This window comes from Stomoxys calcitrans, chromosome 5 (genome assembly GCF_963082655.1).
Source record: "Stomoxys calcitrans chromosome 5, idStoCalc2.1, whole genome shotgun sequence".
Taxonomy (NCBI): domain Eukaryota; kingdom Metazoa; phylum Arthropoda; class Insecta; order Diptera; family Muscidae; genus Stomoxys; species Stomoxys calcitrans.
This window is the reverse complement of record NC_081556.1, coordinates 131,342,870-131,354,306: the sequence shown is the minus strand read 5'-3', so window position 1 is coordinate 131,354,306 and position 11,437 is coordinate 131,342,870. Positions and strand designations below refer to the sequence as shown.

The following is an 11,437-nucleotide window of genomic DNA, read 5'->3' as shown; positions in this document are numbered from 1 at the left end:
TTGGAAGTAGACCATGAATCTGAAATCAACATTTGGGACCAACTGTCTAGGGGACGTACCACCACCATAACAACCCCCAAGTAGGACCTATCTGCTCACCAACACAATTTGGATCTTCAAGACAGTGGAGCTCGTTATTCATAGTCTTTAGGGCCCATTCCCCAAACCGGACATATTTGCTGGCTTTTTCAATGAGGGGGTTTTAGTGAATGGTATTTGAGATTAGAAAACGAATTTGATATCCAATTATGAGGCCAATGACAATATGGGGTTCAAATAAATGATATATAGATATATGAGAATAGAGCACGTTGCTGATATATTTTCAGGGCTTAGTGTTTGAGGGACCACCCCAATCCCCAAAACACCCCTTAATCGGCCATATTTACCGACCATGTCAATGTGGAGATTAAATGAAAGGTATTAGGGGGTAGAGCAAGAATTGACACCCACTTTCGGGACCAATTTTCTGGGGGTCAACCCCTTTCCCAAAATACCCCACAAGCAGCAATTTTTTAGTGACTGTTAATGCCAAACCTTGTTCCTACCTGGTCCCCCTAATCTACTTTCTAAGTTTCGCAGCTATTTGCATTTGCATACACCCACATACCTCATACTTTATATGTGTGTGTGTGTGTGTCTCTCTTTGTACTAAAGATGTCTCGCTTTCAGCAGCCTTGTGTACTCCGTCGGCCTTTTCCTTTTCTTTTTCCTATTTCAAACTTACTTATTATCTGGGCTTCAACCACTGCTGTTCTTCCTGGTAAGAGTTTCGTTCAATCTCCAATTCAGAGCTTTCTTTTCCATCCAATAAAGAGATAATTGTAAATTCCCAATTTCTAACCCACCTGTGTTTTCATTTTTTTCCTATTCTCCCCAAACTCACCTTGCGAGGAAAATATTTCTACTCCGAGAAATATTTTCCACGACTCCAGTGATTAAACCATCCACTTTCCTCCAGAGCTAACCCCCAACATTTTCATTGTGGTCCTTCGAGCCGGATTTATTACTGGAAATCATCCCTTCATCACCATTTCATCCAACATACATATCATCATCGTCATCATAGAAAAAAAGGTGAGTTTGTGCTTTGTTCTATTCCATAAAAAGTGAAAACAATAGTGCTTTTTTCCAAATATTCATTGTGCTTCAGTTGTGTTTTGCCGACGGCATTTCGACATTTCCTAAACAGTGCTTCGAAATAAAATTTTTCAAAAACCGTACTGAAAAAATTTTTTTTCCAACTATTCGGTTATTAATTTTCTTAAAATTTGGTGGAAGTGAATTTCATTAAATTCCATAGAGAAATTTAAGTAACAGTGTGCTTTGCCTCTATAAGAATTGCCATTAATTTGCAAAAAAAATAACATAAGATTTTATATTTCAATCGGTGTCGCGGCAGTGTGTTCCTTTGGTTTCTTTTCTTTTTCAATCGTGGTGCATTGAAAGTGATCTTTGCCCTCTTTCATATGCTGCAGTCGCGCTGCCCATAGCATTATTTCGTCGTTGTTAATAGTTCTCGCACTTCCACAGCCTTTCCTACAAGCACAGTGATTGTTGTTATTGTTTTTTTTTTTTAGAACTAACCAACGTTGATCTCCATAACTAACATCCAATATACATACATCCATATATACACACAACTGAACGTACATACAAACATTTCTTGTTATTCGCTTCTATTGAGTTTCGTTGCGGGTGACATTGCTACTGCGAAGAGAATAAGAGACTTCTGTGTTGCTTTGAATTTGTTCATTCGCTCTTATATACTCTTTGTTTGCCGTGCACCCTACAGTCATTCCGTTTGTGTGGTCGCGACTCGGGGCGTTTGAGACATACCTTATATTTTGGTTCCATTGGCATATATATGCATTTGTGTGATACCCTGATCGGTCAGAGATATATATAGTGCACCCTACAGCCGGTCATAGTCGACTTTTGGTACAAAACTTTGATTTTTTCGAAAAGTAAATTTTTTTCTGATTTTCTTCACGAGACTGTTTTCGTTTGGTGTTCGTGTAAAGCAAAAATCGTATTTGCACCCTACAGTGAGCCAAGGTCGACTTTTGGATCCAAAAAGTTCGAATTTTCATAATTTTCAAGAGAATTTTTTTTCCTCTGCTGATTTTAAGAGTTTCAATACTATAGAGGCATTTCGAACTTATTTCAACCGGCGCAACTGTTCATTCTTCTGTTTTCCGGAAATATTACGCATACGCCTACGTCATTTTCAACGTTTTTTTTTCGATACCAGTTCCATTTTTTCGGATTTACTGTTCATTTAGATAGGTTTTTTCCCTAACCTATTTAAGAGAGTTAAGCGCGTCTGGTTCAGAGCTAATTCTACTTTTTTCTTTCAAGTTCGAATATGTCTTTAGAGTCGTTCATTCGCTTAGCTGATCGCCTTGTCGCATTCAATGCTGATATAGGTGATAATACGCTTCCGCTCTCATCGATTCACTTAATTAATATACACATGACAGAGCTGAAGTCATTATGGAGCGACATTAAGTCCACTTTCGATACATTCATGGCTGATCGTGATAGTGAGCAAGACGAAGACGAGGGCGGTGCAGACGATTCCGTAAATGCATCCGAGCTGGAGACCTTCCGAGCCAAGTTTAAGAGTTCTTATGTGACTTACTGCAACTGCTTGGCGACATTGTCACAGCTCGCGGAGGAGTTTCAGTTGCCGGCAACTAAGATTTCTCCAAGCCAACGTCTTGTCGCAAATCCACCTGTTTCCGAAGGTCATCCAGAATTTCAAGACACTCCGTCTTCTACGGGAAGGACTGATTATTCCTTTCATCTCCCGCCATGTGATACAGAGGTTTTCCACGGTGATTACATGTCCTGGCCTACTTTCAGAGACATGTTTACGGCAGTGTACATAAAGAATTCCAGACTTAGTTTTGTCGAGCGTCTGTTTCACTTGACGCAAAAAACGCGAGGCGAGGCTCGTGACATTGTTCAGAGGAGCCCTTTGACGAATGATGGTTTCCATTTGGCATGGAAAAATCTATGCGCTCGTTATGAGAATAGACGAATCCTTGTTAACGGGCAGCTAAAGGTTTTGTTCAATCTTCCTTCCATTTCCAAAGAGTCCGCCAGTGCACTTAAACAGTTGCAGCGCGACCTTACTTCTTGTATCTCGGCCCTAGAGTTGTATGACATTGATGTCAGAGGTTGGGACCCTCTATTCGTATTTCTCTGTTCGAATCGTCTTCCAGAGTCCACACTTACCTTATGGGAGCAGGGTCTCGCAGATAAGACTGCAATTCCTAAGTGGTCTGACCTTGACTCCTTTCTTACGAATAGATACCGGACACTGGAGTCCGTTTCTGAAATGCGTGCCAATCCCAATGCAAGGGATCAAGATTCAAAATCCAATAGCACGAATACTAAGAGTTCGAGAAATATTAATTCATTCCAAGTGAGAGTTTCGGGTCCACAATGTCCTTTATGTCCAAGAGAGTTCCATGTGATTAGGAAGTGTCCTAAGTTCATAGCAATGGACATTAATCAGAGAAAGTCCGAGATAAGGAAGCAAGGTCTGTGTTTGAACTGTTTTTCTAAAACTCATCACGTTCGAAATTGTACAAGCAAGAACACTTGTTTCCAGTGCCAGAGGAAGCATAATACTTTGCTTCATGAGAGTTCCGCTAATCCAGAGGCCAGTAACTCAAGAGTGCAGACTCCGGCAAATACAAATTCAGGTTTGAATGCACACTCCTCACCTTTCGCTCCTAGTCCTATACAGTCCACTAGTTCTGGTACGGGAGTCGTTCAAACCTATTTCTCTTCCAGTTCTCGTGGCGTTTTGCTGGGGACTGCTTTGGTTGATGTGTTGCACTTGGGTGTTACGTACCAGGCACGAGTGCTTTTGGATTCTGGGTCGCAGGGTACATTCATTTCAGAGAGACTTTTCAATAGATTGCAGCTCCCATATAGAAAAGTCAATGCTCAGATTTCTGGTCTGAATGATTCCATGGCTGCTTCCGTTCGGAAGGAATGTACTCTGCTTCTATGTTCGAGATATGCAGATGCTCAAATTTCGGTTAAGGCCTTCGTTATTACTAATTTATCTGGTGCCCTTCCATCTCATTCAATACCCCCCTCCATCTTCTCTCAGCTGCCCCAATTCGAGCTGGCAGATCCACTATTTCACAGGAGTTCCAGTATTGATATTCTGATTGGTGGTGACTTCCTTCCTTCCATCATGCGGTCCGGCGTGAAGCATGATATTTGTGGTTCCTTGATGGGCCAAAATACCATCTTTGGATGGATTTTGACTGGCCCCATTCCGATCCAATCTCCATCTCCATATTCCAGAATTATTTCCAACTTTTGTGAAATCTCTTTGGACAAAGAGATTTCGAGATTTTGGGAGGTGGAGAATCTTCCAAGGAAGAACTTTGTGTCAGCAGCTGATAGATTTTGTGAGGAATTGTTCGTTTCAACTACTAAGAGGGATGAAGATGGAAGGTACGTTGTTCATCTTCCGTTCAAAAGAGATTTTCCCAAGAGTATATCTCTAGGTAATTCACGGACAAGTGCTATGGCCCAATTTTTGAGAAATGAAGTCCGCCTCCTTCGCAATCTTGCGTTCAAGGATGAGTATGATTCCGTTATCCAAGAGTACGCGAATTTAAGCCACATGTGTCAAGTTGAGACTTCTAGTTCTATGGGAAGTGCGTCTCATTACTACCTGCCGCACCATGCGGTTATAAAACCAGAGAGCACTACCACCAAAGTTCGGGTGGTTTTCAATGCTTCTTCACCTTCCTCTAATGGCGTGAGTCTTAATGACACTTTGCATACAGGTCCTGTGTTGCAGAGTGATCTGACTGTGTTGATTCTCAAGTGGCGATTCTTTCGGTATGTGTTCAATGCCGACATTCAAAAGATGTACCGGCAGATTAGAGTTCATCCCAATCACACACCGTTCCAAAGAGTTCTATTTCGAAGAGATCCAAGTGACGACGTTCAAGATTTCGAGTTGAAGACTGTCACTTTCGGTGTGAATTGTGCTCCATACTTAGCTATTCGCACTCTTTTCCAACTTGCTGATGACGTTCAATCCAGTCATCCTATTGCCAGTGAAATACTTCGCAGTTCTATGTACGTGGATGATGCCCTAGTGGGTGCACATTCGCTGCAGAAGGCAATGCAGTCTAAGGAGCAGTTGATATCCGCTTTGGCTTCGGCCGGCTTCCTCCTGAGAAAATGGACAGCAAATTCAAAGGATATTCTAGCAGGTCTTCCTTCCGATCATTTGCTGTGTGAAGATTTTTTGGACTTCGACGACAGTAGCACAGCAAAAATGCTAGGAATTCGTTGGAATGCTCGATCCGATTCGTTCTATTTCACTACCAAGCCATTCCCAGATTCATCCAGAGATACTAAAAGAGAACTCCTTTCCCAGATTTCAAAGCTTTTCGATCCTGCTGGTTGGCTATCGCCATGTATTGTGGTAGCAAAGATTCTTATGCAGAGGATATGGTCAGAGGGTACGGGCTGGGACGAGGTCGTTACCCCTGGCACACTTGCAAAGTGGAAAGAGTTTCAGACGTGTTATTCGGCTATAAATGAAGTTCGAATTCCGAGGTGGCTTCATTATGTTCCTTCCGCCGATATTCAATTCCATGGCTTCTGTGATGCTTCAGAAAGGGCATACGCAGCAGCTTTGTATGTGCGAATAGCTACAACTACTTCGGTCTCCACACATTTGGTCTATTCAAAGACAAGAGTGGCTCCTGTTAAGACATTGTCCATTCCGAGGTTAGAGCTTTGTGGGGCTGTTCTATTGGCAGAGATGTTAGATACATTACTTCCGACACTTAACATTCCCAAGTATTCTCTTTTCTGTTGGACAGACTCCACTATTGTCCTTTCCTGGCTTTCGAAACCTCCGTGTTGTTGGGCAACATTTGTTGCAAACCGAATTTCAAGTATAGTTCAAGTGGTTGACCCCTCCAAGTTCGGTCATGTTCCTTCAGAGACGAATCCTGCCGACCTCGCTAGCCGAGGTCTCCTGCCTCAGGATATCGTCGCAAATGAGTTGTGGTGGTCGGGACCTGAGTGGCTCCGCGACTCCCCTGAGTGTTGGCCTAATTCTGTTCAATCCACTATTCCCGAGATAGATTTGGAGCGTAAAGTCATAAAGGTTCATCATACTTACTTTCAGAACTACCAGGACGTTCTTGAACGTTTTTCTTCCTATCCACGAGCGCTACGTGTACTGGCTTATGTGTATCGATTCTTCTATCGTACTCATCCAAGATTTCGTTCCAGCTTTTCAAAGCAGTCCACTTTGATCACAAGTTCTGAGCTTGTACTGGTTAGAGATGGATTGATTCGAGTGTGTCAAAAAGCGTGTTTTCCAAATGAGTACAAGTGTTTGTCGTCACAAGAGCAAATTTCGAAATCAAGTTCTATTCTGAACTTAAACCCGTTCCTGGACGCTGAGGGGCTAATTCGTTCATGTGGCCGGCTGGAATCATCAGTCGGCCTTCCGTACAATGAGAGACACCCGATAATAATGCCCTACGGTTGTCAATATTCCAGGCTGCTCGTGAAGTTCATCCACCAACTTACTATCCACGGTGGGAATCAGCTTGTACTTCGTATGGTCAGATCACAGTACTGGATCCCGAAAGTCAAGAATTTAATCAAAACGACCATCAATAAGTGCAAGCCTTGCATTCTCTACAAGAGGCGTTGTCAGCAGCAGCTCATGGCGGCTTTGCCGCCAGAGCGCACCGAGTTCACTCGTCCATTCACTCGAACGGGTTTGGATTTCGCGGGTCCTTTCGACATAAAGAGTTACAGTGGGCGGGCCTGTCGTATTACGAAAGGCTACGTCTGCGTTTTCGTGTGCTTCTCCACAAAGGCGATACACTTAGAGGCGACGTCCGATTTGTCCACTCCCACGTTCTTAGCGGCTTTCCATCGTTTTGTTTCTCGGCGGGGTTGTCCGTTGCATCTATATTCCGATAACGGTACAACTTTCGTCGGAGCTTCCAGGATCTTAGAGAGAGAATTTATTCATGCTGCTCGTGCTGGAACTGAGTCGAACTATGCGCACCAGTCTTTGAGTTGGCATTTCATCCCGCCTGGAGCTCCTCATATGGGAGGACTCTGGGAAGCGGGAGTAAAGAGTTTTAAGTCCCATTTTCGAAAATTTGCTGGTTCCTTCAAATTTACATTTGAAGAGTTCTCGACAATCCTGTCGAGAATTGAAGCATGCCTCAATTCGCGCCCGTTGTCTCCTATATCCAGTGATCCTAACGATTTCGCTGCCTTAACTCCAGGTCATTTCTTGATTGGTACTCCCATTCTTGCTCCGATCGATCCACGCATTGAGGAGAGTCCTGTATCGATTTTGAACCGATGGCAGAGACTTAAGGCTATTCATCAGAGTTTTTGCGTTCGATGGAAGAACGAATATTTACGAGAACTACAAAAGCGAGTTAAATGGCAAAGTTCAGAAAAGAATATAGAAGAGAACACACTAGTCGTTATTCAAGATGACAACCTTCCACCAAATGTTTGGCGTCTAGGCAGAGTTTGCAAGACGTATTTCGGCACTGATCGCAGAGTTCGGGTTGCTGACGTGGTGACTCAGAAGGGCACCATTACGCGACCCATTACCAAGCTTGTCGTCATTTCCTCTCCGAATTAAACACAGATTTTCTATTCTTTCCCATCACTTCCCTATTGTTTGTTTTGCCACCATAGATTATCATGCCCAAGTATACCAAAGAGACACAAAGGAAGTCATCCGCGGTTCCCTACAAGAAGGAAAAATACGATTGCCGTATCTGTCACCGGTCTCATGCCCTACGATCTTGCCAAAGGTTTTTGGAAATGAAAATGGCAGATCGTTTGGAAGCAGTTCGAAGGCATAGTTACTGCTTCAACTGTCTGGCTCATGACCACTTGGTGGTATCCTGCTCTAGCAGTCACCGGTGTCACCACTGCAAAAAGAGCCATCATACCCTCCTCCACGTCGATCCGAAACTACGGGATGCCCTTCTTAAGAGCGATCGGAAGCAATCGCGTCCCAACACTCCTGAGCGAAAGTCAAAGGATTCGTGCCCACCGAGGGATTTTTCGCCATCACCGTCTTCTAAGCAGAGGACATCTCTTTCGGCTATTCTTCGACAGAACAGCATTGTGTTGCTTCCTACGGTGCTCGTTAAGGTAAAAGGCAAGTCTGAACGATCCACAGCCCGGTGCCTTCTCGACTCGGGGTCTCCGGTGAGCAGGATCTCCAAGAGATTGGTAGATTCGTTGGCGCTCACGACATTGAGCCTGAAAGAGGAGACCATATGCCCACTTCGCCTGACCTCCAGATTCGACGAAACGGTAACCATTGAAGGCACATTTCGTGTGAGTAACCGCATTTCAACGGTGACGCCAGCTGAATCGCTTCCGGAATCATTTAAAAGACATTTCCCCCACTTATTCTTTGCGGATTCGAAATTTTTCAAATCGGCCCCGGTGGATATTGTAATTGGTGTCGATCTTTATCCCAGGGTCATCGCAGAGGGTGTATACGCCCAGAATGGTTTGCCTACGGCACAAAGTACTATTTTTGGTTGGGTGATCTATGGTGTCTGTTCGCACTGAGCGCACTACAGCGTTCTCATTATTCTTCGGTATCAATGAATTTAATCCAAACTGAATAAAAGAGTTATGAAATGCACTGTTGATTTTTACTTTACTAGCGAAGCACAAGCTCTATCTTTTAAACAGGTCCATTGAGCGGTTTGATTCATAGAAGGATGTCCACTACTGACAAGCTTGCCTTTTCCCTGTACCAGCTGGATCCTGATGATGGAGTGATCCTTTGGCTATTCTACGGAGCTATACAACTATTATGTCAACATTTCCTTTCCTTACTAGAGTAATTAAATTCATAACTAGAGTAATTAGATTCATAACGTCCGTTTTCATAGAGTTTTCAATTATATTCCGTGCGAGTAATTGTAAGCTGGTGCGAGTACACACAGTTGCATTTTTCCTTTTTTTTTATTGCAGGTGTACTGCAAGGGGGCCGGTAATGTTAATGCCAAACCTTGTTCCTACCTGGTCCCCCTAATCTACTTTCTAAGTTTCGCAGCTATTTGCATTTGCATACACCCACATACCTCATACTTTATATGTGTGTGTGTGTGTGTCTCTCTTTGTACTAAAGATGTCTCGCTTTCAGCAGCCTTGTGTACTCCGTCGGCCTTTTCCTTTTCTTTTTCCTATTTCAAACTTACTTATTATCTGGGCTTCAACCACTGCTGTTCTTCCTGGTAAGAGTTTCGTTCAATCTCCAATTCAGAGCTTTCTTTTCCATCCAATAAAGAGATAATTGTAAATTCCCAATTTCTAACCCACCTGTGTTTTCATTTTTTTCCTATTCTCCCCAAACTCACCTTGCGAGGAAAATATTTCTACTCCGAGAAATATTTTCCACGACTCCAGTGATTAAACCATCCACTTTCCTCCAGAGCTAACCCCCAACATTTTCATTGTGGTCCTTCGAACCGGATTTATTACTGGAAATCATCCCTTCATCACCATTTCATCCAACATACATATCATCATCGTCATCATAGAAAAAAAGGTGAGTTTGTGCTTTGTTCTATTCCATAAAAAGTGAAAACAATAGTGCTTTTTTCCAAATATTCATTGTGCTTCAGTTGTGTTTTGCCGACGGCATTTCGACATTTCCTAAACAGTGCTTCGAAATAAAATTTTTCAAAAACCGTACTGAAAAAATTTTTTTTCCAACTATTCGGTTATTAATTTTCTTAAAATTTGGTGGAAGTGAATTTCATTAAATTCCATAGAGAAATTTAAGTAACAGTGTGCTTTGCCTCTATAAGAATTGCCATTAATTTGCAAAAAAAATAACATAAGATTTTATATTTCAATCGGTGTCGCGGCAGTGTGTTCCTTTGGTTTCTTTTCTTTTTCAATCGTGGTGCATTGAAAGTGATCTTTGCCCTCTTTCATATGCTGCAGTCGCGCTGCCCATAGCATTATTTCGTCGTTGTTAATAGTTCTCGCACTTCCACAGCCTTTCCTACAAGCACAGTGATTGTTGTTATTGTTTTTTTTTTTTTAGAACTAACCAACGTTGATCTCCATAACTAACATCCAATATACATACATCCATATATACACACAACTGAACGTACATACAAACATTTCTTGTTATTCGCTTCTATTGAGTTTCGTTGCGGGTGACATTGCTACTGCGAAGAGAATAAGAGACTTCTGTGTTGCTTTGAATTTGTTCATTCGCTCTTATATACTCTTTGTTTGCCGTGCACCCTACAGTCATTCCGTTTGTGTGGTCGCGACTCGGGGCGTTTGAGACATACCTTATATTTTGGTTCCATTGGCATATATATGCATTTGTGTGATACCCTGATCGGTCAGAGATATATATAGTGCACCCTACAGCCGGTCATAGTCGACTTTTGGTACAAAACTTTGATTTTTTCGAAAAGTAAATTTTTTTCTGATTTTCTTCACGAGACTGTTTTCGTTTGGTGTTCGTGTAAAGCAAAAATCGTATTTGCACCCTACAGTGAGCCAAGGTCGACTTTTGGATCCAAAAAGTTCGAATTTTCATAATTTTCAAGAGAATTTTTTTTCCTCTGCTGATTTTAAGAGTTTCAATACTATAGAGGCATTTCGAACTTATTTCAACCGGCGCAACTGTTCATTCTTCTGTTTTCCGGAAATATTACGCATACGCCTACGTCATTTTCAACGTTTTTTTTTCGATACCAGTTCCATTTTTTCGGATTTACTGTTCATTTAGATAGGTTTTTTCCCTAACCTATTTAAGAGAGTTAAGCGCGTCTGGTTCAGAGCTAATTCTACTTTTTTCTTTCAAGTTCGAATATGTCTTTAGAGTCGTTCATTCGCTTAGCTGATCGCCTTGTCGCATTCAATGCTGATATAGGTGATAATACGCTTCCGCTCTCATCGATTCACTTAATTAATATACACATGACAGAGCTGAAGTCATTATGGAGCGACATTAAGTCCACTTTCGATACATTCATGGCTGATCGTGATAGTGAGCAAGACGAAGACGAGGGCGGTGCAGACGATTCCGTAAATGCATCCGAGCTGGAGACCTTCCGAGCCAAGTTTAAGAGTTCTTATGTGACTTACTGCAACTGCTTGGCGACATTGTCACAGCTCGCGGAGGAGTTTCAGTTGCCGGCAACTAAGATTTCTCCAAGCCAACGTCTTGTCGCAAATCCACCTGTTTCCGAAGGTCATCCAGAATTTCAAGACACTCCGTCTTCTACGGGAAGGACTGATTATTCCTTTCATCTCCCGCCATGTGATACAGAGGTTTTCCACGGTGATTACATGTCCTGGCCTACTTTCAGAGACATGTTTACGGCAGTGTACA

General features: G+C 42.5%; 2 protein-coding genes across 3 annotated transcripts; both read left to right on the top strand.

The window, feature by feature from the left end:
• The first annotated feature begins 529 nt into the window (after window positions 1-529).
• LOC131997635 (uncharacterized) lies at window positions 530-9,034 on the top strand. Of its 2 annotated transcripts, none has more exons than XM_059368790.1 (2): window positions 530-763; window positions 7,741-9,034. In XM_059368790.1, exon 2 carries the CDS (start codon window positions 7,747-7,749, stop codon window positions 8,632-8,634), a length of 888 nt encoding a protein of 295 aa, XP_059224773.1. In that variant the 5' UTR covers window positions 530-763; window positions 7,741-7,746; the 3' UTR covers window positions 8,635-9,034. The 2 variants fall into 2 exon arrangements, with proteins under 2 accessions (XP_059224773.1, XP_059224772.1); XM_059368789.1 differs by having other exon boundaries at window positions 530-1,077.
• On the top strand, window positions 2,369-7,684 carry LOC131997992 (uncharacterized). The gene is made up of 2 exons (XM_059369943.1): window positions 2,369-5,781; window positions 7,282-7,684. Exons 1-2 carry the CDS (start codon window positions 2,369-2,371, stop codon window positions 7,682-7,684), a joined length of 3,816 nt encoding a protein of 1,271 aa, XP_059225926.1.
• Window positions 9,035-11,437: the final 2,403 nt, after the last annotated feature.